Source organism: Podarcis liolepis (genome assembly GCF_965112155.1).
Source record: "Podarcis liolepis genome assembly, chromosome: 13".
NCBI lineage: Eukaryota > Metazoa > Chordata > Lepidosauria > Squamata > Lacertidae > Podarcis > Podarcis liolepis.
The window spans coordinates 36969905-36994348 of record NC_139573.1 but is presented as its reverse complement, the minus strand read 5'-3'; the positions used below and the strand labels follow the sequence as shown (position 1 = coordinate 36994348).

At 46.7% G+C, this 24444-nt stretch overlaps 1 protein-coding gene across 5 annotated transcripts in view; it reads right to left on the bottom strand.

Moving 5' to 3' along the window:
• LOC310690654 (uncharacterized protein) overlaps positions 1 to 24444 on the bottom strand; it is a 44700-nt gene that overhangs the window by 16602 nt on the left and 3654 nt on the right. For 4 of the 5 annotated variants that reach the window (XM_083470057.1, XM_083470060.1, XM_083470059.1 and 1 more), the window contains exons 5-8: positions 21807 to 21868; positions 20307 to 20379; positions 18748 to 18863; positions 14750 to 14816 (exon numbers count right to left, since the gene is read on the bottom strand). In XM_083470057.1, the coding sequence (XP_083326183.1) occupies positions 14750 to 14816; positions 18748 to 18863; positions 20307 to 20379; positions 21807 to 21868 (318 nt within the window). The remainder of the gene's footprint in view (positions 1 to 14749; positions 14817 to 18747; positions 18864 to 20306; positions 20380 to 21806; positions 21869 to 24444) is intronic. The other variant, XM_083470061.1, reaches the window with a different exon arrangement.

Genomic DNA, 24444 nt, shown 5'->3' with positions numbered 1-24444 from the left:
AATAGTACCTTCAGGGTGAGAGCAGAAATTGCGCGGTGGCAGTGCAGCGGCAGCAGGAGGCCCCATTAGCTAAAGTAGTGCTTCAGGTTAAGAACAGTTTCAGGTTAAGAACAGACCTCCGGAACGTATTAAGTACGTAACCAGAGGTACCACTGTACGAGATTATTGTAAGCAGGTTAAAACACTGGCAGGATTTTAAATACCGTTGTAATGTAACAGTATGTATGGATAACTTAAAAAGATCAAAAAAATTGGAGAAGTAATGATATGCAGTTGAAAATAGGATTAATAGGGCCTATGGAAAGGATGGCGGAGAAAGCCAGGAGATTCAGTTTATAATCTTGAAAATCAAATTAAAAATTATTTCAAAAAACAAAACAAAAAACCAGCCTATGCTGCTTTTTTCTAGTCTATACACTCTCTCGCTGACTTTCGCCCTGCACATAAACGCCCACTGGCTGTTAGCAAAAGCAAGTAGGAAAACAGAATATTGCTAATGACAGCTGTAAATCTTGAATAGTGAACAGTTGTTGGAGCTAAGAGCCTCATGGAGCTCAATATAAATGTATGAAGGATTTCATTCTTCTTGCAACTCCTCCTGGATGTTTTGTTCTCTTCTGCAGCATCGAGGACAACTACTGGTGTTGTCTGAGGTGCCCCACGTAAGTTTGTCTTTTGACGGGGTTGCAGGAAAGCCTTTCGTACGTGTACAGGAGCTGATGGATCACTGTGTTTGGAGTCAGGAAGTAATTGCCATTGAAATTCTACTCGATCCAGAACAGATTCTGGATTCCGCCTCTCCTGGTATGTCCCACGGAAGAGCTTACGGTCTTCAAACAAAAACATCTTGGAGGTCCCGGGCCACAGGGAGGTTAGGCTGGCCTCAACTAGAGCCAGGGCTTTTTTGGCTGTGGCTCTGATCTGGTGGAATGCTCTGTCACAAGAGACTAGGGCCCTGCGGGACTTGACATCTTTCCGCAGGGCCTGCAAGACAGAGCTGTTCCACCGGGCCTTTGGCCAAGACACAGCCTGACCCCCTCCTTTGGTAATCCTCACAGAACTCTAGCCCAATGGTTGCCATTAATTTGATTTGAACTGATTTTATAATGAACTGATTTTAGAATGCTGTATTATTTTACTGTTGTTAGCTGCTCTGAGCCCGGCTCTGGCTGGGGAGGGCAGGATATAAATAAAATTTTATTATTTATTTTATTATTCCAACGTATAGTTACCATAGTGAAAAAACTTAAACACGTTGCATGATTCCCCCCAAAATAGACCAAGAGGCAATTATCCAAGAGGCTGTGTTCTATAGCCTTTCTCTGTAAAGATTGAAATAAAAAAGAACGTCAAGAAACGTTTCCTTGTCTTTATACCTTCCTGGGCAACCACCCTTGTTGCTCCTCAACCTTCACTTCTGCCTTGATGGTTAGAGTCTGATAGGGCTTTTGATAAGGCAGTTCAACAGCCTTTGGATTTTGCTCTTCTTCCTCGGAACTGCAGCAGCCTTTGCCTTCAGTCTCCCTCTCATTCAAATGGAAGCAAACCTAGGCACCCTAACTAACTTATCTGTAAAACCCATAAATATGGGGCAAAGCAGACAAAATGACAACCCATTCGCCATCAGTAAGTATAATGAAAAGTAAAGAACAGAACAGAAAATTGAGTTACACCAGCTCTAAAACTCCAGCCCCAATATTTTAATTGGGCTTCCTTTTATTCCGGTGCTAAATAAATATTGAACATTGTTTCTGAAGCTGACAAACTGCACTGAGGTTCTCCTTCCACAGGCTTCCTACGTGTTGTTAATTTGCTCATAAGCATGGCATGCCAAGCTTTAGGTGACCATTTCTCAAGAATATGGATTTCGTTTCCGGTATTTGGCAATTAAAATCTGTTCAACAGATTTGCCATTAAGTATATGTATTTCTTAAGGACGCATCCTTTGGTACAACCCAGGAGGAGTAACTGTTAAGAGGTGTAAAAGGCATCTTTTGAATCTAACTAATTCTTCACTTCTACAATATCCTTCTGAAACGTGTGGGCATTCTCATCGCTTGAGGAATTTGGGAGTGTGTAACAATAAATCCAATCATCTAAATAACACATGGTGCTGTTGCAGTAATTCAGTTCATGTCATAATAGGATATTATGGGTGATCTAACTTGTGAGAGGTCAAAAATGAGAACTAAACACCCAGATTGTTGGATAACCAGCCTCATAAAGCCAACATGCTTAATTCTAATTAATGCATGAAGGGGTTAATACCCCAGGGTGAGTTGTCCTGCCAGGCTTAGCTATGTCACCTACTGGTGTCATTTGTTTCTATTACTCTATTCTGCTTTAAGTGTTTTCGACTGAGCTTTTTGAGTTTGTGTTTGACGGGGTGTTTACACTTGCTGTGAGCAGCCCTGGAATCTTTAGGAAAGCAAGTGGAAGCATACAGATGGTTTTAAATTAATAAATTTATCTACAAGTGGCCTGACTCGCTTACTCTCCACCCCCATCATTCTGCCCAGACGCTGAGGTCCAACGCTGAGGGCCTTCTGGCGGTTCCCTCACTGCGAGAAGCAAAGTACAGGGAACCAGGCAGAGGGCCTTCTTGGTAGTGGCACCCGCCCTGTGGAACGCCCTTCCATCAGATGTCAAAGAGATAAACAACAGCCTAACATTTAGAAGACTTCTGAAGCCCTGTTCAGGGAAGTGTTTAATGTGTGACATTTTAATGTATTTTTCATCTTTTTTGGAAGCCGCCCAGAGTGGCTGGGGAAACCCAGCCAGTTGGGCGGTGTACAAATAATAAATTATTATTATTATTATTATTATTATTATTATTATTATTATTATTATTACTCGAGTCATCTGGAGCTCTTTTGTTATCAGTTGCAGTGTAAGATACAACTCTCTCCCTCTTTCTCTCTGAGGCAGCTATTCAATAAGACTGCCTCAGTTGGAGATATAGGAAGCAGGGTTCATTTCATCCGCTTTGTTGGAGGCCCGGCTCCATCAAGCACATACTGCCCCTGAACTGTGCAGTCAGGTCATTATAGGAACAACTGTTCAGAAAACTGGTGTGCCTTTTTATTTTTCTCTGCCCCCCCTTTCCCTTTTACCTTGTGTGTCTTTTTCTTTGTTTAGATTGTAAGCCTGCAGGGAGCGACTGTCTTGTTCCAATTGGATGAAGAGCAGGGTGCAAATGCTCTAAATTATATATAGCATGAGTCAGTTAATCTCAGGTTGGTGGGTTCGAGCCCAACGCTGGGCAAAAAATTCCTGCCTTCCAGGGGGTTGGACTAGATGACTCTCGTGGCCCCTTCCCACTCTACGATTCATATAACACAGAATGAAACAAAGCAATCTGGAAAACCAAACCACCACAATAAATCAAACTTCTATCACAGCTCTGTGAGATGTAAGTCTTCAGCAGGCTCCAGCCAGTTGGCTCTTTTCTGGCAAGCACATGCTTGCAACACTATGGTGTCTGGATAGTACCCGCCGAGCTGTCAAGGGCTGGCTGTATATCGATGCTCCTGGCTTTCAGCAGGTGGGCGGATCTTTTGAATCTTGCATCTCTTCCAACTTTTAAATCTACATTCCTATGCATGCTGGAGAACCCTCGATTGAACAGAGTGGGGGTGTGATGGCCTGGGATTCAGACTCGGAGACTGAACCTGAGGCATCCCAGCCTGCACAGGAGTCCCCGCCTCCAGAACCAGCTGAGCCCGGGCTGGGGCTTGAGCCTGAAGGGTCCTCACCTGTGCTGGATCCTCAGGTGCAGGCATCAGCTGAGCCTGCTCTGGCTCCTGAGGTGATGGAGGACCCATTGCCTACAGGTGCTCCACTCTCAGCCCCGTCAGGGGAAGCTGAGGTTGCCTCTGGGTCTGGTAACCCTCCAGCCTCTCCTGAGCTGCAGAGGCTCAGGGCAGAGAGGCAGAGGGAACTAAGTTCCCGCAGGAGGAGTGCTCGCCTCCAGGCCAGGAGAGGTGAGTCACCTGTGGACCGGGGCCGCCCTATGCCTTGGGGCAGATAAAAGCCAGCCAGCCCCAGTCCCAGGTTGCGGGAGCAACATTGTTGGTAGCCTGTTCCTGCCTGCACCCTGTCCTGCTCTCCTGCCAGAATTCCTGACCTCACCTGACTCCCTGCCTTGGACCCCGCTTCAGCTTTGATGGACAGTCCATACTGCACCCTTGACCTCGGACTGGACTTGGACCTTGCTGCACGGTTAACCCTCGGGACCAGCACAGGGGCTTACAACTTCTAAGCAAGCATTCATAGGATCACCCAGCAAAGTTATTGTACTCAGCAGGTTTAGGATTGCAAGAAGTTAAGCCTACCCAGTTCTTTTTTGCCACGAAACACATATTCACCAGTACGGGACTGATTCCTTGTACAGGCGATTCTTTGCCTAGAATTGGCAACCACCACAGGGAATGTCAAGACATCAAAGCTGCTCATCTTGGCACAAGCCCACCACTGCCAGGTCCCAAGTCAAAAAGGCAAAGCTGGGGGGATTAGCTTCTGAAGACCACCTCCCACTTGTTGTCATAGATGCCACAGCTGTGACATCATCGGCTGTGAAATGCCATAAGCGGGAAGGATGGCAACACAAACTCCCAAGAGCCTTTGGATGCTGCCAGGTGAGATTGCGCCGCCCAGGTGAGATACCCGGGGAAGGCTGAGAATTGCAATGCTGGGTCAAAGAAATGGGTTGTCAGGGACCGTGTTGAGGAGGGCTACACTGAGAAGGAATGGTGGGAAGCCTCCCCCTCCCCCTGATCCGGATCCTGAATCTTCCCAGAGCAGGAGGACTACATAGATTTGGAACAGTGGTTTGCAGAGGGGCGTAGTTCAGAAGGCAGAAGCTGGGAAATACAGGATGGGGAACAGCTAGCAGAAGAAACACTGGGAGAGATGGGGTTAACAGATTCACTGTCTCTGGAAAGCATTCCTCTGCTCTCCCCAAGGTCAAGAAGAGTTCAGAAAGGGGCCGAACAGGAAGCACAGAGGGTACAAGCTCAGATTGATGTAGGAGTGATGTGGATTAATAAGGATGGAAGAGGGTGGAATCCTTAATTGGGAGCACCGCCATTTCTAGGAGATGGGTTCTTTGTTCTCTCGCTGTGATTATTAAAGTTTCTAACTGGTAAGAAGAGTCATTTTCCTTTGTTCTGCTTATCTACTGCCACAGCAGGGTGGGGTGGGGGGAGGAAGCTGATTTCCTGAAGCCTGACATGGGTCCACCTTGCTCAGCATTCTGCCCATGGAAGGGAAAGGCTTTAAAGGACAGAGAACAGACAAAGGGGGATAATTTGTCCGCCATGAACGGAATTGGAAAAGAACAATAGCCTGGATTTAAAGCAGTGCTCCAAACACCCGAGGATAAATTTCAAAATAAATAAATAAAAACCAAGCATCCGTTTGCCCCCTTGTGTTGTTTTATATTTGGTTACAAATAAAGAACTTTATTGTGCTAGCCAAAGGCCGTGACAAATCGAAAAGCAGAACACAAAACAGAGCAATATGCCTAGCATTTATTAGGAAAACTAACAGACTGGCTACATGCAAACAAAATTCTGCATGGAGAACAAGGGATTCAGCACTATCGACCAAATTGTATTAGCTGGAAGTATAATGGCAACAATAACAACAAGTTGTCTCTGCTGCATTTATTGATTTATTTGCCGCTTTTGACTCCATAAATCGTAGCAGATTGTGGGAGAAACATCTGAACACCAATATTGAATCCAGACTCCTCTTGCTGATTCGAGTTTTATCTGGAGAGCGTCTGGCTAGCATCCAGTAGCATTTACTAACTACCATAGAGTTGGAGGTCTTTTGCCTACATTTTATGTATATATATTAGAAATGGGTTGTTTTGGCAGAAAAACTAAATAATCAACATACACTGGGGGGGGGATGTGTTTAGATTAGAAATACAATGATCTCTGAACACGTTCTGGAGCTGGTTATAATACTGCCTGTCAGAGTATTGCATGGTCTTGTGTTCCCCACGTTAATTTCTGTGCTAAGAAAATAATTTATTTTGCCTTCAGACAGCTTTAGGGACAACTGAATTATGTTTTTTTCTCCTCACTTGGTTCGATTGTTTTATTTTTTTCAAGTTATAGTCCATTTTTCTGCATATAACACTTGAAGCGATCAACAACAACAATAATAAAGATGTATTGTTGCAAAACTGGAGAAAGCAAATTTGGAGGAAGAGAACTTTTGACTGTGCAACACGCCCCCCCACCCCGGCTTTTTAAAAAAGAAAATAAATAACAGCAAGAGAAAAAGAGTAGATAAAAATCAATCAAGTGTCAGAACAGTCAACAGGCAGTGTTCACTAAAAACACGTTGAAACGAGCAGTAACAAAAGAAAGTCAACTATTTGCTCTAAGCATGATTTTATTTATGATTTTCTGTAGCTGCTTTTCATATAAAATATGGCACTGGGGCTCAGTTACACATATTTGCATGTAAGGTAAAGGTAAAATGTAAAGGACCCGTGAAGTTCGAAGGCAGTCACACGGGGCACCAATTGTCGAGTTGCAGCTCGGCATCCAGAGAAAAATCAGTCTCACACCAAGATAGGTTCCGAATTATGGCTGCTCCTAGGGAAACATGGCAGCTCCTAGGGCTAATGCAGCACAGCTTTTATTGTGTGAAAATCAGAAAGATACAAGCCAAGTAAGGATACAAAAAATACAAGTCAAGCAATTTGTTCTAGCCAGCAGATAAAGACCTTGGTACCAAACCATGCGAGCGATCAGACCATACTACGTTAGCCAATCATATGGGACAGCACGAGCTGTTCACGCGCTATTCATGCTCCAAGGATGCTTCTAGCTATGAGATCACCCTGTAACAATAAGAACTTTGCTCATGCTCTCATGTACAAGCAATCATTTTCCCACAGGACCCCTGGACGGTTAAGTCCAGTCAAAGGAGACTATGGGGTTGCAGCACTCATCTCGCTTTCAGGCCAAGGGAGCTGGTGTTTGTCCACAGAAAGTTTTCCGGGTCATGTGGCCAGCATGACTAAACCGCTTCTGGCGCAATGGAACACCGTTTATCTCTCCCCCCCCCGTGGTACCTGTTTATCTACTTGCACTGGCATGCTTTCGAACTGCTAGGTTGGCAGGAGCTAGGACAGAGCAATGGGAGCTCACCCCGTCATGGGGATTCGAACCACTGACCTTCTGATTGGCAAGGCTAAGAGGCTCAGTGGTTTAAACCACAGCCTTCCTCTTAGCATATTTCTCCCTTTTGTCCTGAGTTTGAGTGTCTTCAAAGCCCATGACACCCTTGGTAAAGGCTGTTCTCCAACTGGAGCGCTCGCAGGCCAGTGTTTCCAGTTGTGTTTATACTACATATTTTAAGATTTGCCTTGTCTTTAAACCTCTTTTGTTGACCACCCGCATTACGCTTTCCATTTTTAAGTCTGGAATAGAGTACAGTGGTATCTTGGGTTAAGTACTTAATTCGGTCCGGAGGTCCGTTCTTAACCTGAAACTGCTCTTAACCTGAAGCACCACTAATGGGGCCTCCTGCTGCTGCTGTACGATTTCTGTTCTCATCCTGAAGCAAAGTTCTTAACCTGAAGCACTATTTCTGGGTTAGCGGAGTCTGTAACCTGAAGTGTTTGTAACCTGAAGCGTATGTAACCTGAGGTACCACTGTAGTTGCTTTGGAAGACGATAATCAGGCATCCGCACAACACGACCAGTCCAACGAAGTTGATGTTGAAGAATCATTGCTTCGACACTGGTGGCTGGAGTAGGACCAGCTGGGAGCTGTCCAACAGAACTACCAGGTGGTGGCAATCTGTTCCAGGAGGCCTGGACCAGAGGAGGAACTGTCCAACAAAATCCAGAGCTAGCTTAGCAAAGCTTGGCGAGGTGCTGACTCAAAGCTCTTGCACCAGCAACTAACAGAGATAAAAGGTGAATGTGCATGTTTTAACAGAACCAGCTGCCGTGCCTCTTCCTGGAGTTCAGTGGCGTACAAAAGACATGCTTCATCCGAGCTCAGCTCCCATTCAACCATCTGAGGCACAGTGGCAACACAGCCCTGGAGCAAACTCCGAAGAGGAAATATGTCAAAGACTGTTTTCCCTCTACCCCCAGCTCTGAGTCCTAGCAGTTGAAAGGTTCGTGCCCCCATTTTATCTTCTGCCAGGGATATGCCCTTTCCTACTGGAGAATAGGAATATTGAGATATAACCAGTAACGGGATATTATAAGCTATAATGCCTGTTGTCTTTGTCCATGGAGTTTTCTTGGCAGGGATACTGGAGTGGCTTGCCGGTTCCTGCTCCAGGAGGAAACATTTGGTCAAAACTCTCCACTATGACCTGTCCATCTTGGGTGGCCCTGCACGACATAGCTCATAGCTTCTCTGAGTTATTTATCACCTTGCCAACAAAGGTCCGTATAGTTAAAGCTATGTTTTTCCCAGTAGTGATGTTTGGAAGTGAGAGCTAGACCATGAAGAAGGCTGTCTGCCGAAGAATTGATGCTTTTGAATTATGGTGCTGGGGGAGACACTTGAGAGTCCCATGGAGCTGGGCATGTTTAGCCTGGAGAAGAGGAGGTTAAGGGGTGATATGATAGCCATGTTCAAATATATAAAAGGATGTCATATTGTTTTCTGCTGCTCCAGAGAAGCGGACATGGAGCAATGGATCCAAACTACAAGAAAGAAGATTCCACCTAAACATTAGGAAGAACTTCCTGACAGTAAGAGCTGTTCGACAGTGGAATTTGCTGCCAAGGAGTGTGGTAGAGTCTCCTTCTTTGGAGTGCTCTGATGGTGTTTCCTGCTTGGCAGGGGGTTGGACTCGATGGCCCTTGTGGTCTATTCCAACTCTATGATTCTATGATTCTATGACTGCAAGAAGATCAAACCTCTCCATTCTGAAGGAAATCAGCCCTGAGTGCTCACTGGAAGGACAGATCGTGAAGCTGAGACAAGGAGAAGGGGACGACAGAGGACGAGATGGTTGGACAGTGTTCTTGAAGCTACCAGCATGAGTTTGACCAAACTGCGGGAGGCAGTGGAAGATAGGAGTGCCTGGAGTGCTCTGGCCCATGGGGTCACGAAGAGTCGGACATGACTAAACAACAACAACAACATAAGCTATAATCAGGGCTCCCCCCCCCACAAGCCAGAACTCACCAGAACTCAGTTCCAGCACCTCTCATTGTCATTATATGAGAACAAGGGAGGCACTCGTGGCAAGTTCCGGCCCCTTAAGGTCCATAAATAACAACACCTTAGAGGTCTCGGGCCCTAAGGAAGTCAGATTAGCCTCAACCAAAGCCAGGGCCTTTTCAACACTGGCTCCAGCCTGGTGGAACGCTCTGTCTCATGAGACCAGGGCCCTGAAGGATCTGATTTCTTTCTGCAGGGCCTGTAAGACAGTTGTTCTGCCTGGCCTTTGGCTTGGAATCAAATTTGATCCCCTCCCCCTCTTTTTTCTTTTCTCCCTCTGTGTTGGAACTCCTATCTGGGGACTTCCCTGGCTTTTTTCTGGCCCATGTGGGACCAGTCTGGATAGTTAGCCTTGGCGAAGACTTGACGTTTTTATCCCCCCAAAAGTTTTTGATTGAGTTTCCACTGAAATGAGGCTGCATTTTAATGTTTTAATGTTGTATTTTAATCTTGTTTTTTAAGCTGTATTTCAATCAATTGTTTTGATATTCGGTGTTAGCCGCCCTGAGCCCGGTCTTGGCTGGGAAGGGCAGGGTATAAATAAAATTTATTATTATTTTTATTATTGAAAAATAGCACTGGATATAATAACACCTGGATAGCTCAATTGAGCATGAGACTTAATCTCAGGGATGTGAGTTTGAGCCCCACGTTGGACGAAAAGATTCTTGCTTTGCAGGGGGTTGGTTTAGACGACTCTTGTGACCCCTTCCAACCCTACGATTCTGTGATTCTATTCTTCTTCTTGATTGGAGTTTGATGCTGCTTTGAGTTTCATTCTTTTGCTAGCCAGCCTGGAAATGCCAATTGACTCTGAAGCATGGCATATGAATCTTAGCAATAAATGACTTTTGTTTGCTTTTTTATTATTAATACCTTATACCCCCATTTCCTGTTCAAAACAGAACATCCAAGGGGGCTTACAATGGAAGGGGGGGAAGGGATTAAAAGATACATAAAACAATCAGATACAATAAAATCAACCCACAACCGTGGAAAAAACAAATAATAAACAGAGTAACTAGCCCTCTAACCCACCAACATTTGGAGCAAAAAGGCTTTTACAGATACTCCTGAATGGGTGGTAAACATCCCAGGCTTTGAGCCCAGAGCTCTCTATCTGTATGCCTCCATTTTGCAAACCTGGAACAATGATTGCATTGTTACTTCCGAGTGAGCATTTTTTTTCTTAGCAAGATTTCAGCAGGCCATACATCATCGTTGGAGCACACGCATTGCACGCAGAATGTTCCGGGTTCAATCCTTGATATTGGAAACCCTGGATAGCCTACAACCTCTCAATGCAGACACCACTGAACGAGGTAGACCAGGGGTCAGCAAACCTTTTCAGCAGGGTCCACTGTCCCTCAGACCTTGTGGGGGGGGCAGACTTTATTTTTTTGGGGGGGGGGGGAAATGAATGAATTCATATGCCCCACAAATAACCCAGAGATGCATTTTAAATAAAAGCACACATTCTACTCATGTAAAAATACCAGGCAGGCCCCACAAATAACCCAGAGATGCATTATACATAAAAGGACACATTCTACTCATGTAAAAACACGCGGATTCCCAAAACCAGATTGAGAAGGCGATTGGGCCAGATCTGGCCTCTGTGTAATCAGGGGCGGACTCTGGTAATATGGCGCCATTAGCAAGGACAAAAATTGGCACCCTAACCCCCCCCCCACAATATTTCTTATTTCCCCAACAATTCCTTTCCTATTTATTATTATTCTGCACCCCTCAGCTCGGCGCCCTTTGCAGGGGAACCACCTGCACTACCCTAAATACCGCAATGGTATAAGGCATTTTCCTTTGTCCCCAGACTGTCTGCTAAAAGCCCAGAATTGCTGTTGATTAACAACAACAACAACAATTTATTATTTATACCCTGCCCATCTGGCTGGGTTTCTCCAGCCACTCTGGGTGGCTCCTGACAGAATATTAAAACATCAAACATTAAAAACTTCCCTATACAGGGCTGCTCTCAGATGTCTTCTAAAAGTCAGGTACTTGTTTATTTCTTTGACATCTGATGGGAGGGCGTTCCACAGGGCTGGTGCCGCCACCAAGAAAGCCCTCTGCCTGGTTCCCTGTAACCTCACTTCTCACAGGCAGGGAACCGCCAGAAGGCCCTTGGAGCTGGACCTTAGTGTCCGGGCTGCATGATGGGGGTGGAGATGCTCCTTCAGGTGAGCTAATGAGCTAATGAGGTTAGGAGATGGTCACAGGGTAGGTGGGGGGTTTCTCTGTTAGCTTTGAATCTCTCTGTCATTTTGAATGAGGTTTCCATCATTGGAAAAGGCGGAGCCCATTTTAGAGCTGGCAGGAAGCAGCAGCAGAGGTGTTCTGTGCTTGCAAGAGACACAAACAGGTGAAAGTGTCTTTGCACGTGGGGTCCCCTTTGCATTAGCTGCTGCGCTGCTTGCTTGAGGTACCTGTTCCCCAAATCCTTTACCTGTATTATTTGTAAATCCCCAGATATTGCATATCCACCGTAAGCCTCCGACACACTCTCATCAAAAGAAAACCCAACACAGCTGTGGTAGCCCCAGCTTTTCTCCTTATCTCCTTATGGCCCATTTTCTTGTGATAGCAGGTAGGAGTCCATTTCTTAAGTATGTTGGACCTGAGCTATTTTATTTGAAGCCGGCGTGTTTTAAGCAACAGAACAATGCCCACTGCAGGCGTCGGCTGTATTAGCGGCTCTGCTCTCAGGCGCCAGCACAACGCCTTCGTTTCTGATGTTCCAAAGTTCTGGTGTTTGCAGGATCTTTATCACGACTTCCTCAAAGGCAGTTTCCACGCCATCCTTCATTTTAGCACTGGTCTCTAGGCAAAAACAAACAGCAAGGCACTGCTTGAAATGTGAGGACCTAGGCTTTCCAGAGTTCCAGTCTGCATTCAGAGTGGCGTTAGTACTAGGCACCAAAAATACTAAATACGAGCTGCTAAACTGCAGCAGTCCCCGATTGCAAGGGGAAGATCCCCTCTTAACTCATTGCTCCCACTTCTGTATTTAAACTTAACTGGGGATGGATGCAGTAGGCAGAAATCATGCAGCAAATCAGTGCAGAAGTTATGAAGAACAGTGATCTGGGGCTCCTATGACTCCCACCTGGGGCAGCCTCCCAGGAGCCATAGGAATGCAGGGCCCATCGATTGCCTTAAAGGTAAAGGGACCCCTGACTATTAGGTCCAGTCGTGGCCAACTCTGGGGTTGTGGCACTCATCTTGCTTTATTGGCCGAGGGAGCCAGCGTACAGCTTCCGGGTGAACCAGAGCAGCGCATGGAAACACTGTTTACCTGCCCGCCGGAGCAGGTATCTATTTATCTACTTGCACTTTGATGTGCTTTCAAACTGCTAGGTTGGCAGGAGCAGGGACAGAGCAACGGGAGCTCACCCCGTCGCAGGGATTCAAACCGGCGACCTTCTGATCAGCAAGCCCTAGGCTCTGTGGTTTAACCCACAACGCCACCCGCATCCCAATCGATTGCCTTACTGTAAATTAAATCAGCCTTTGTATTCATTTGATCTTTTATGTATGAATCTATTCTGAAACAGCGTATAGAAATAGCATGGAAAGAAAGTCTGGACAGTTGAAGCAGGGGTAAAGACTTTTTTAACATTCATTTTCTAAAGGGGTTTCTAAAAAGGTAAAAAGGCAAAGGACCCCTGGACGGTGAAGTCCAGTCAAAGGCGACTATGGGGTGGCGGCGCTCGTTTCACTTTCAGGTCGAGGGAGCCGGTGTTTGTCCACAGACAGCTTTCCAGGTCATGTGGCCAGCAGGACTAAACCGCTTCTGGCACAATGGGACACCGTGACGGATACCAGAGCGCACGGAAACGCTGTTTACCTTCCCGCCCGCCACAGCGGTACCTATTTCTCTATTTGCACTGGCGTGCTTTCAAACTGCTAGGTTGGCAGGAGCTGGGACAGAGCAATGGGAGCTCACCCTGTTGTGGGGATTCAAATTGCTGACCTTCTAATCAGCAAGCCCAAGAGACTCAGTGGTTTAGACCACGTCCCTAAAGGGGTTTCTATTAGTAGCTGTTGTGCAGTTAGTTAGTTAGTTATTCCTAATGCCCTCATGTGGCAAAAGCAAGGAGCAATCATGGATCTGTTAAAGATCTGTTGTGGTTCTTCTTTGTTAAATGAATGCGCCAATGTTTGTACAAAGAAATATTAACTACTAAACAGCAGAGAGATTTCCCTGAAAGAGCAGGCCTCTCTTTGTACAAGGTAAATTGATGCTTTGATTTATTTCTGCACAGTCGAAATGTTGTGAAGGGGAATTGCATCTACAGTGCCATTCACCAAGGGGGTTTATGGGAGGAGCTGATGGAAGTTTGTTTGTGGGTTCTGCTAATTTTGAGAAATCTGTTGCCACGGCCAATAGGATCGCCTAAACAGACACACAAAATAGAAGAGCTGTGCAGCTGCTTTGCATCCAGATGTTCCCAACTAGGATACCCTGCATCTAGAAGAAGAACTGGGAATGTTCTTGGCCTGAATCCCCAGACAGCAAATGCCACTCACTGTAGACAATACTGAGCTAGATAGGGCAATGAGTGACTCACTCTAGCAGCCTTTCTCAACCTGTGGGTCCCCAGATGTTGCTGAACTACAACTCCCATCACCCCTAGCTGGTAAGGCCAGAGCTCAGGGATGATGGGAGTTGTAGTCCAACAACATCTGGGGGATCTTCCTTCCTTTTACTGCTGCCATCTCTGTGTCTTGAACAGCAGTCTTGGAAGCAGACACGGAGCAGGTGAACCCTTTCCTTGCTTGGAGAGGAACATGAATTTACCTGCTCATTTTCTGCATGCAATATTGTTCTTTAAGACACATGGATGGGCCCAACAGAAAGGTGAGTGCTCCAATATGTTCTGAAGGCAGCCCGTATTGAAAGGTTTTTTATGCTTGACATTTTATTACCGTATTTTTCGCCCCATAGGACACACCGCCCCATTGGACGCACCTAGTTTTTTGGGAGGGGAAATAAAGGAAAAAAAAAATTATTTCCCCCCCAGGCGTGGAGCTGGTGCGGGGGAAGCCCGAGCTTCCCCCGACCCCAGGACAGGCTGCTGCCCGCAAGCCTTGCGAGCCCGGCGGTACCTCCCGCTGGGCGCACGAGGCTTGCGGATAGCTTCCTGAAGCCTGGAGAGCGAGAGGGGTCGATGTGCACCGACGCCTCTCGCTCTCCAGGCTTCAGCAAAAGCCTGCATTCACCCCATAGGACGCACACACATTTCCCCTTCATTTTTGGAGAGGGAAAAGTGCGTCCTATAGGGCGAAAAATACGGTATGTTTGTATGTTTTGCTGGAAGCTGCCCAGAGTGGCTGGGGTATACATAAAATAATAAAAAATAATAAAAAATAAATAAATAAATAAATAAATAAATAAATAAATTAATTAATAATAATAATAATAATAATAATAATAATAATAATAATAATAATTCTTCCCCTGTTTCAACCTTGGTATACCAGCCAGCCCCTTCTGCAGGTTCTCTTCACATACCTACGAAGAGCATGGAGTGTTTCTGAGCAAATTGCAAGCCTTCCTTTCTGTCTACCTCACGATCCGTCTATAGATAGGGAGAGAATGTTATCAGACACTGGACCCAAGTGGTGGATTGTATAAACACACAAACACACACACACACACACACAGCAAATCAGGATATTGCATTACTACTGAATCAGTAAATGTCCAGCTAGATTATCTTAACAGCTCAGCTGCCATCCCTCAGTTTTGACAGCATTTGAAGGTTTTAGCTGCTAAATTCCAAACTGTCAAATGCTGGAACAAGAGGGACAGGGCAACAGAATTGACAACAGTAATTATGTTGCCCAAACCCCAAGGCATCTTTCTTAAGGGCTCTCCAAATGATAGAAACATTGCATTTAATAAGCTTTATCTTGATTAGGATGACTGATGCTCATGAATGCATTTCTGCCTCTGTTTTGTCAGTGATTGAAAGGGAGAGGAGAACAAGGGTTCTTGAATTGCCTTTCCCTCATCCCTGGATAAAACAATAGCAGGGCTGTTATTTCTGAGGCTGATGCCGATTTAAAAACACAACGATCTGCGACCTAGCCAAACGCCAGCCTGGGATTCCCTTTTTTGCATGCACAAAGCTACCCAGAGATGGCTCTGGGTCTTAATTGCATCAATTAAGGACTCAAATCCAGAGAGACAGAAGACAGCTTGTACTCCCTTCCCTGCTTACTGCCCTCTGAAGCCAATTCTGGACATATCACAAGTACCTCTCGCTTTCTGCACTGATAACCTCCGGAATTGACATGTGTTTAATGAATGTTTGGGGTGAAATTTGTTTTGCACGGAATGTCTAGCCAACTGCATTGTGTGAGGTCAAGAAGGAATTTTAGGCAGAGTAATTTGTTAAAGGCCCCTCTCCGCCCCCTTTACACTTGTGGAAGTGCTTGGGGAATGGCCAGCTGGCTTTGTGATTAACACGAGGGCTAGCCAATCAGCGTTGCCAAACGAGGAGAAGTGCTTCTTGACTGGCTGGTCCTTGTGCCAATCAGTGCCGTGCAAATTCAGCTTCTGCTGCCAAGCAGAAGAGCTGCTTCCCCTTTGCATTTGATCCTGCTGCAAATTACGTATGCCTCCTGCGCAGCTATAGCAAAGATCTGATGGATGTTGAACAACCCCAGGGGCTTTTGCTTGTGTGTTTGCTTCCCTCTGCCTTTATAACAACTTTGAGAGGCGAGGCGCCGCGCACCACGAATCAATCACGGTTGTTGTTGTTTTTTAGTGCCCATATTTTGTTCACGGAACAATTCGCTTCAGAGATGCACAACGAAGCAAGAGGGAAGAAAAAGCCAGAAAAAGACAGGCGGTATCAGCAAGAGCCGTGACGTAGCTGTCTCTTTGCTCTGTGAGCTGTTTTTTCTTGTTGTGGGGGTGGGAGCCCCGAAGCCACAGAAAAACCCAGCGATTTACACACATACGCACACATATGAAAAGCAGCAACGAAACACAAGGGGCTCTCAAAAGACTAAACAGATTGCCCATTAAGGCAGAGCAAGAGGGAGAGGTCTCTCCCAGGAAGATGAGGTATGGAGTCAGCTGGTGCCTCTGGCAAAGCGTAGGAGGCACAGGCAGGCAACAACGACAGGAGCAAAGAGACCGACTCCTGCAGGCTGGGACAAGGCTCTGGAAGGATGCAGAGAGGCTGGGAGTGGAAGCCATTGCTGTCAGCCTCATGAATCCTTTTGCTCTAGCCATTAACGGGGCCTGCATGTCAGCTATACCAGGGCCTGCAGGCAGCCCGCATTAACCATCAGCAGACGTGAAATGCACATGGCCTCTTTTAAATTAGGTAAAGGGTAAAGGGACCCCTGACCATTAGGTCCAGTCGTGGCTGACTCTGGGGTTGCGGCGCTCATCTCGCTTTATTGGCCGAGGGAGCCGGCGTACAGCTTCCAGGTCATGTGGCCAGCATGACTAAGCCGCTTCTGGCGAACCAGAGCAGTGCACTGAAACGCCGTTTACCTTCCCACTGAAGCGGTACCTATTTATCTACTTGCACTTTGATGTGCTTTCGAACTGCTAGGTTGGCAGGAGCAGGGACCGAGCAACGGGAGCTCACCCCGTCACGGGGATTCGAACTGCCAACCTTCTGATCGGCAAGTCCTAGGCTCTGTGGTTTAACCCACAGTGCCACCTGCGTCCCTTTCTTTTAAATTAGAGGCGCACAATTCAACTATTTCCCATGGGGAAGCGTTTGGCAACAGTGCCGGCTCTCCGTTCGAACCTATCCATTCTCCAACAGCCTCCTTGTGTTCCCTCTGCAGCCCAGAGCAAATGCTCCCCCTCAAAACCATCCCTCTTTTTTCCACTGGACATCATCCTCTCTGCACAACCACAGTCCTCTGTGCACCTCCGACTCTCAGGCACTTCCTCCGGTTTCTTCCTCCCTGCATCCCCATTTCTCAAATAACCCCGTATTTTTTTCCTCCATGCACCACCACAGGTCTCTCTGCACCTGCTCTCCTCCTTCTCTCCAATGAAACATCTGCATCTCTTGAAATTTTCTCCCCTGACCCTCTTGTGGATCCGGAAGCAGAAAAGCCCCATCAGGCTGCAGTCCTAGGACAGGCGTTCTTGGTCAGCAACGACAAGATGAGCAAACGAGAAGCAGCGGCGTGCCAAACGTCCCCAGTGGGTTCTTGTATTCCAGCTCTTCCAGTATTTTTTAGCTGCTGCGCACAGAGCCCTGCTTTCATACACTCTGGGCACCACAATTTAAGGAGGATATTGACACGCTGGGACGTGCAGAGAGGAGGGCGACCAAGATGATCAAGGGTCTGGAAACGAAGCCTTATGAGGAACGGTTGAAGGAGCTGGGCATGTTTAGCCTGGAGAAGAGACTGAGAGGAGATATGATAGCCATCTTCATGGAGGATGTGGAAAACTTGTTTTCTCCTGTTCCAGAGAGCAGGGCCCAAACCAAGGGCTTCAAGTCACAAGAGAGGAGATTGTGAGTAAACATCAGGAAGAAATTTCTGATGGCAAGAGCTGTTCGACAGTGGAATGGTCTCCCTCAGGAAGTGGTGGACTCTCTTTCCTTGGGAGATTTTAAAGCAGAGGTTGTGTGGCAACCTGCCATGTATGATCTGGTTGAGATTCCTGCATTTCAGGGGGGTGGACTAGATGGCCCTTGTAGTCCCACCCAACTCGACAATTCAATGATTCAATGATGAGCAATTGTAATCTAGAGCCCCAGGAGAAGCAACACTTGCTCTTTAGGCCCACCATCTTCTTTAGCATTTGTTATGTACTGAGTTGAAAAGGATCCAAAATGCAGCAGTCTGATTGGTCCTAAAACAATAGGATTCAGAATGCAGCAGTCTGATTGGTCCTAGAACAATAGGACCCAGAATGCAGCAGTCTGATTGGTCCATAGGAGCCACCCAATCCAGCTCCAGGTGGAAGTGAATTCGCAACCTGATTGGCCTACAGGAGAACCCTGGAATTAGCCAATCACGTGGGGCCCATTGTGTAAATAATGTATATAAAGCAGACATTCTGGGGGAACTTCCCTTTTCCTCCTCACCACTATGAGCTGAATAAAGAGCATGAAATCCACTCTCAACACCGAGTATATTTCAGCATTCATGTCACTAATAAAACAGGAACTGCAAGATCAAGTGCAGTAACATCTGCAAGGCTACATGTTCCTCATCCCTGGCTTAGGATGTTGTGGCCGGACCGTGTGGGAATAATAATAAATAAAGGTGAATGTGATCTTTTTTTGCAATACCTCATCACAGGGGGCCGGCCAGAACAACACCACCACCATTCTAAGAAACAAATGCCATACACAAATCCCCCATGGCTTTGCACTTACCCCTGTGGCGGATAGTTTTAATGTCCTAATGATATCTTGCTTGTCTTTTCAGGCTGTACACTGCTTAGGGATTATTTTTTTAAAAAAGATAAATGCTTTCAAATAAATAAAACGAGCAGGCTCCCAGCTCCCAACTGACCTCGTCGATTTTGTTGCCCACCAACATCTTCACGACGCTTTTCTTCGTGAAAACATCCAGCTCTTGCAGCCAGCATTCCAGTCCCGCAAAAGTTTCCCTTTTAGTGACGTCATAAACTGGTCAGGAGGGACAAAAACAAACAGGTCTTTCCTCACTCAGATGCATTTTGTGTTCACATGAAAAGAGCAAAACAGGAAGGAGAAGCAGCTGCTATTTCCCCCAGTCTTGGCCTGTCAGGGGCTTCTGTGAGGCTGTCCACCCCGCAAATTACGCTCGCCTGTCAGTCAGCTGACGTCATTCCGACAGCTGGTGACATCAGCTTGAAGGATTCTGCTCTACAGAGCTACAGTTCTCAAAGTTCCCTGTGAAAAGGAATTGGCTGTTAAACCACTCTAGGAATAACAGCTCTGCGAGGGGAACAGGGGGCCTTCCTAACACCTCTCAGCACCCTTATCAAACTACAGCTCCCAGAATGCTTTGGAGGAAGCCATGACTGCTCAGAGTGGTACCATAGTGAATGGTGTGAATGTGTGCTTTCTGAGTACAGTGGTACCTCGGGTTAAGTACTTAATTCGTTCCGGAGGTCCGTTCTTAACCTGAAACTGTTCTTAACCTGAAGCACCACTTTAGCTAATGGGGCCTCCTGCTGGCGCCGCGCCGCCGGAGCACAATTTCTGTTCTCATCCTGAAGCAAAGTTCTTAACCTAAAGCACTATTTCTGGGTTAGCGGAGTCTGTAACCTGAAGTGTATGTAACCTGAAGCGTATGTAACCTGAGGTACCACTGTACTGGGTCACCAATCTTAACAACCTTTGCCCGCTTGAAAACCTTTGCCTCTCCTGTCCCCGTTCACCTCTCTGTGACATCTGTGACTTCTCTGAGTTAGCTTACGGTCCTCTTCCACCCTCCACATCCCTTTTTCCTTTTGTGCCATGCCCTTTAGATTGTAAGCGAAAGGGTAGGGACTGTCTTGGTTGTTTTTTTAAAAAATTATTGATCTGCAAGCCACTCTGGGGAGTATTTTTGGCTGAAAGGAAGATCAAAAATGCTTTAAATAAACAAAACTGTAAGGAGTGCGGTTTTGTGAAAGTCACGGGCACACCTATTGCTGCAGTTTAACCTTGCATGGCTGAATCGCTTTTGGAACTTTTAAACTCCCCCCGACACACACTTTAAAAGGAACCTGTGAGAATATTTCAGCAAGGTGAAAATGCAACTGGGTGGAGGGGTCTCTGTTTTCTTTGGGAAAAGCCCGAAAAGGCTATTTACTCTATGGCCTAAAACCAATGTCAAATGGAAATGTCTCGGAAGCCAAGCTGAAACGCCTTCAGCCTTTATGTCTGAAAATTTTTCAAGAAGTAGAGGCTCTCTGCCAATAGAACAACCATTGCCAACCCTTGGCTTAGAGGCATGGACGCGAGGCAGCATTAATTGCTGTTCGACATCTGCCAGTGCCAGCTCGAACCATAGAGAAAAGTCTGTACTTCCACCTACCTCTGTCTCAATGCATTTCACTTCAGAATTCTGCTAATTACAAACCCGCTATGCCTGCCACATACCTAAAATTATACCTTGAGCACCTCGGTAATAGCTAGGAGTTAAAGTCCGGAATCGCTCCTGCCCTGCCGTGTCCTACGGAAAGGGAAACAAAGGTGTTTAGAACAAAGAGACCATTTAAAGCTCTGTAGCCCCAACTTAAGGGACGCGGGAGGCGCTGTGGGTTAAACCACAGAGCCTAGGACTTGCTGATCAGAAGGTCGGCGGTTCGAATCCCCACGACGGGGTGAGCTCCCGTTGCTCGGTCCCTGCTCCTGCCAACCTAGCAGTTCGAAAGCACATCAAGTGCAAGTAGATAAATAGGTACCGCTCCAGCAGATAGGTAAACGGTGTTTCCGTGCGCTGCTCTGGTTCACCAGAAGCGGCTTAGTCATGCTGGCCACATGACCCGGAAGCTGTACGCCGGCTCCCTCGGCCAATAAAGCGAGATGAGCGCCGCAACCCCAGAGTCGGCCACGACTGGACCTAACGGTCACAGGTCCCTTTACTTTTACCTAGCACCAACGTAAACTAATAGCTCCACACACACACCCGCCACTGCCAGCCCCAGGACCCAATTGCCTTCCATAGGGACATCCCAGGAAAACAGGGCCTGGGGAGTTGTCATGAGACTGGTTGGAAGCAGAGGAATGGTGGGAGGAACTAGCTGGGGAACCCCCAAGAGGGCTTAGAGCCCGAGGAGTGGTGGTGGGATGACAAGGAGGGAGAAGGCTGGGAAGAGGAGAGGTCGGAAGCTGAAGAGGTAACAGGGTTTAGTGAGCAGGGCAAGTCTCTGGCAGAGAATCTGAATCTACAGGAGAGGAGGGAGGCCAAGAAGCAGAGATGAGTCAGGCTAGTGAAGTGTCACAAGTGTCTCCCCTCATAGATCTGAAACACAAACACTCTGCTGGAGAGCAGACCCAGCAGTCTTATATTGGGCTATTTGTACAGGCATGAATAGTTTTAGCACCCTAGTCAGGATATGGCTGCTGCTCTGCTTTCTTAGAAGGTAGAACTACACTCACAAAACAACACCTCACTTTTTCTCAAAGCCATTTTTAAATCAATCAATCAATCAATCAATCAATCAAACAAACAAACAAACAAACCCAAGCCTTTCTTTATTTTTCACTAGGAAAAAAAAACATGCCCCATGTGTGCAGAAAATAAAATGGCTGCCATGTCCTGTATTGTTAAAGCTTGTCCTATATTTCAGGTCCCTCCCCCCCCTCTCTCTGTGTGTGTATCTGTCTGTCTCTCTCTCTGCCAAGTTAGGGATCCTCTCCCAAGCACGTGTTTGAAAGGGTGTGCAAAAGGCCATGCATTTGAGCTCTGGGTAGCCAAGCACAGACAGATTTACAAATTCTTGTGTATGCCTGCGCGTGTGACAAATTCCAGAGGGCCATCGCACGAGGCTGCAATAGAATGTAATGGACTGCTTTGAAGTCACTTCAGCACCAGATGGGAAGAGAAAAAAAGTACCAGCAGCCTGGTTTGCAACGGAGAGAAAAGGCACTATTTACCCATATTGCGAGTTGCACGGGAAAGTCACCAAGCACCATCTTCTTCACTTTGAAATCAACACCTGGGGAGAGACAGAGAAGAGTCAGAGCAGACCCACCTGTTTTTGGAGAGGGCTTATCGGATGCTGAGTGGCAGGCATAGCAATTCCAACAGGAGGAGAGATGGGATCTGTTATGTACTGAAGGTCTCACCCTGGGCCAACAGGGGGATACTGTAGATAGTTATGCAAATAAGGGATCGAAAGTGACGTTCAGTGATTGGATAGTTTTAGAAAATTGTTACAGTTACGTTGTACTGGAGCTCTATATAAGCAGGCTGACTAAACCCTTCAGTTCAGTTCTGTTCTGGCCTGTGAATAAACAAGAGCTGTTTGAAGAATCGCTGTGTCGTCTGATATGTTCACCCACAACTTAACAGGATCGAAATAAAATGTTCAAACAGATAAGTGCGAGGGTGCCTCTTGCTTGTTTGGATGGAGAAGCGGTGTATTTCTCTTCAGACCTGCTCTTCCAACCCCCCCTGCCCCTGCCCCACTGATATGCGGCCCCTGGAAGATGGCCTATGAAGGAAAGAGGCCCAGAGGAGGAGATTCCCTGTCCTTGCATGATCCACACAGAGAGGCTGGTTAATGCTCGTAGGCATAGCTCTATTTGAGTCTCCCTGCCTGGACTTGCAAGTCAGGTGGTGGCCTGGGGCAGGAGAGCATTTAGGGCGCCAGTAAGGCAGCGTACAATCCCAGAGTGCCCTTTGCCATCGCTGAGGAGCAAAATGAGTAGCAAAATGGATTGAGCTGATCCAGGGCCAGGACTGGAACGAAGTACAGTGGTACCTCAGGTTAAGCATTTAATTCGTTCCGGAGGTCTGTTCTTAACCTGAAACTGTTCTTAACCTGAAGCAGCACTTTAGCTAAAGGGGCCTCCCGCTGCCGCCGTAGCACAATTTCTGTTCTTATCCTGAAGCAAAGTTCTTAACCTGAAGCACTATTTCTGGGTTAGCGGAGTCTGTAACCCGAAGCAAGGTACCACTGTATGCAGCAGCCGATCGGAAAAGTGCCTCTGAACACGCACAAATTGTCCCCAGCGCCGCACGACCGCATTCAAACTCTGTGCACGCCAGATTAGTAAACGAGGCTTCGCTTTCAGAAAGAGATGCCTCAACGGTATTTATGTAATATGCGGTTCTCTATGCGCAGAAATGGAAGGAGGAGAGAACACCCTTCAAGGAAAAACAGTTGGAATATGGTGACTGCAGAGATGGCAGAATAGACAGCACTGATAAGACACAAATTCAGAATCTTTTAAAGGAGGCTGGAAACCATTTCTAGTCTGTATAAAAAGTTATTTGTTGAGTAGCAAATGTAACTTTTTATTTGGAGAAAAATAATAAAATATTATTATAAAAAATGAAAGAAAGAGGAGCTTCCAAAACAGCGGTTGTTCCAATATCTCTGTTTCTAAACAGTGGTACCTCGGGTTACATACACTTCAGGTTACAGACTCCGCTAACCCAGAAATAGTACCTCAGGTTAAGAACTTTGCTTCAGGATGAGAACAGAAATCGCATGGCGGCAGTGGGAGGCCCCATTAGCTAAAGTGGTACCTCAAGTTAAGAACAGTTTCAGGTTAAGAACGGACCTCCGGAACGAATTAAGTACTTAACCCAAGGTACCACTGTACATTTAGTGTTGCAGCGTGCATAGGCTAGAAGCTCGCACTTGATTTTCACCTGGCTTTCCTACATTTGCCAGCATGTTGCAGCAACTCAAGTTGCGGGATGTGGTTTGGGGAACCCAGGGTTCAAATCCCCTCCCAGCCCCTGGAAGCTGTTGCCGGGTGCCTCTGGGCCACTTGCTCTCCACCTCGCAGGGTTGTTGTGAGGATGAAAGGAGGTGTGCTTTGTGTGGGGGGAGCTCCATGTAGGCCGCTTGAACTCCTTGGAGGAAGGGCAGAATAGATAAATATACACTTAAACATAGAAGTAGTAGGAGGAGGAGTTTGGATTTGATATCCCGCTTTATCACTACCCTAAAGAGTCTCAAAGCGGCTAACATTCTCCTTTCCCTTCCTCCCCCAGAACAAACACTCTGTGAGGAGAGCGAGACTAAGAGACTTCAGAGAAGTGTGACTGGCCCAAGGTCACCCAGCAGCTGCATGTGGAGGAGCAAGGAATCGAACCTGGTTCACCAGATTACGAGTCCACCGCTCTTAACCACCATACCATGCTGGCTCTAGGAAGCTGCCTTATATCGAGTCACAGACTTGGTCAGTCTAGCTCAGTAATGTCTACACAGACTGGCAGCAGCTCTCCAGGATTTCAGGCAGGAGTTTTTTTCTGCCCTACCAAGAGGTGCCAAAAATTGAATCCGGGGACCTTTCTGCACACAGATGCTCCGGCAACTGAGCCACAACCCTTTGAAAAATTAAAAATATTATGAATAGATAAACATTATGCATGAATGAATGAATAACCCGCAACATCTCTGTTAAAGCGGGACACTATTTTTACACCTGCACCCAGGGACAGCTAGGGGCAGGATTCCTGCATTGCGTGGGTTGGACTAGATGACCCTGGGTGCCCCTTCCAACTCTATGATTCTGTACAGAAGATAGAAGGCTGGAGCTGAGCTCACAGCAGCTT